Genomic DNA, 2,029 nt, shown 5'->3' with positions numbered 1-2,029 from the left:
ACGGCAGTGCTGCTCTGTGCCTTCGGGAGCGTCCACAGCCCTGCAGGTAGGCTGCCAGCCCCAGCCCGGCCCCGAGGCACCTGTCTGTCCATCCATCTATCTGTCCATCCATCCACCACCAGCCGTGCTCAGCTCCCAGGGACAAGGACGCAGGAACAGTGGCTTTGCCTTTCTGGCATGAGCCGTGTTAGCGGTGGACTGGGAGGGGGACATCAGAGTCCTCCTGCCCAGCATTAACCCTGGGGCACTTAGGGGGGTCGGGGCAGAGCTGTGATGAGCTCCACGCGCTCTTCGCCCTGAAGCTGGGAGGGCACTGCCTGGTTTTGGCTGCCCCTAATGAGTTGTGCTGCACCCTGGTACTGCCCCAGGCAGGGGCCCATCTTCCCAAGCCCAGCACAGCAGGCAGGGAGGTGCATTGCCCACTCCCAGGTCACTCAGTGATGGGCTCAGCTTCCCATTTTCTTTTACACTCTTTTTTTTCCCCTATAAATTATTGTCCCAGCATCATATTTTAACCCCCATGTTTGTGGTGTTGATGCAAAGATGCTTATTTTTTCCAGAGCAACCTCCCTCCAGAAAATACTCCCTCAGAATCTAGAAAGAGGGGTATTGGGCTAAATACTCCATTTCCCAGCGCTTCAAAACCCACTGCCTGTCGCTGCAGCCCAACCCTGATCCCCTGATCCCTCCGTTCCCTTCACCTTATCCTTTGGGATGTGCCCAAGTGCAGGGACCCGCTGCCCCCCCTCACCCTCTCTCCCACCACGGGCAGCAATGGGGTGTTTCTCCTCAGGGATGCTGCTCTCGGTGCTGGTGATCCTGTTGCTGTCGATGCTTTATGAAGCCATCAAGATGGGCAAGGCCGTGCTGCTGCAGCAGGCGCTGCTGGCTCTGCCCCGCAGCCTCAGCCGGGAGTCACTGGTGGAGTCGGAGGAGGGGAACACCCACCCTGCGCAGGGCAGGTACCTCAGGGACCCACGGGCACCTCCCAGGGGTGGGTGTCTGGTCCCTGGGCCAGGGCAGAAGGGGAGAAAGGCTGTGGGAGGCAGCTGTAAAGAAGGGGCTCCCAGGGAAGGGGTCTGTGCGCAGCCTCAGGAGGTGGTCTGGGGGCATCCCGGCCCCTCCAGGTCCTTCGGGAGATGTCCAGGGTGTTTCTCAGCTGTCTTAAATGCTCCCATTCCCCCAGGAGCCACTGTGGATGCAGGAGGGTCCTCCTGGTTTGGGCATGGGCACAAGCAGTGGCTCAGGCAGCCCAGCAAGACCGGTCCAAATGGTTCCTTCCCCACATGAGCTGTTGGAGCCAAGCCCTGGGGTTTTCCCCTCGTATTTCAGCCCAGACCGTGTCTGAGGCTGCTCGTACTGCCAACCTCGTAATAACACCCTCCCCATTCCTTCAGAGTCATGGAATGGTTCGGGTTGGAAGGGACCTTAAAGAGCATCTGGTCCAACACCCTGCCATGGGCAGGGACACCTTCTGCTAGCCCAGGTTGCTCAGAGCCCCGTCCAGCCTGGCCTTGAACCCTTCCCGGCTTCATTTCCCGCTGTGCTGCTGTTCGCAGCCCCCGTCCCTCTCCCCAAGCCCATCTCTGGCTGCTCCGGGATGCTGGAAGGGTGGTGGGGGGACAATTCCGACTGCCCCAGCACCTCACTGATGGGGTTTCCCATCTTCTTCCACAGGTGGTTTTGGTACCACCTCGGCCAGACGCTGTTCCACGTGGTGCAGGTGGTGCTGGGCTACATGGTGATGCTGGCCGTCATGTCCTACAACGCCTGGATCTTCCTGGGGGCCATCGTGGGCTCCATGCTGGGCTATTTTGTGGTGTACCCCCTGCTTGGTCGGGGCTAGACCTGCCACCCACCCGGGGTGGTGGGTGATGACCTCCACACCTCCTGCTGCTTTGTCTGGAATTGCTGTGGTCACTTCTGCTCGGTCTGTCCGTGTCCCCTTGCTGTGCGGGATGCAGCACCCAGGTATGTGCTGCAGGGACCTTCGCTGCTGGTCTGGCTCGGGTGAGGAGGTGCTGGGGAC

The 2,029-nt window shown here is 60.4% G+C and overlaps 1 protein-coding gene across 1 annotated transcript in view; it reads left to right on the top strand.

Moving 5' to 3' along the window:
* SLC31A2 (solute carrier family 31 (copper transporter), member 2) overlaps nt 1-1,846 on the top strand; it is a 1,984-nt gene extending 138 nt beyond the window's left edge. Inside the window, exons 2-3 of the mRNA XM_010143508.1 lie at nt 794-962; nt 1,678-1,846. Of these exons, the coding sequence (XP_010141810.1) occupies nt 794-962; nt 1,678-1,846 (338 nt within the window). The remainder of the gene's footprint in view (nt 1-793; nt 963-1,677) is intronic.
* The last annotated feature ends 183 nt before the right edge of the window (nt 1,847-2,029 follow it).

The sequence above is a fragment of the Buceros rhinoceros genome, unplaced genomic scaffold (genome assembly GCF_000710305.1).
Source record: "Buceros rhinoceros silvestris isolate BGI_N320 unplaced genomic scaffold, ASM71030v1 scaffold42819, whole genome shotgun sequence".
NCBI lineage: Eukaryota > Metazoa > Chordata > Aves > Bucerotiformes > Bucerotidae > Buceros > Buceros rhinoceros.
The sequence above is the reverse complement of the archived record's forward strand: the minus strand, read 5'-3'. Positions and strand labels throughout refer to the sequence as shown.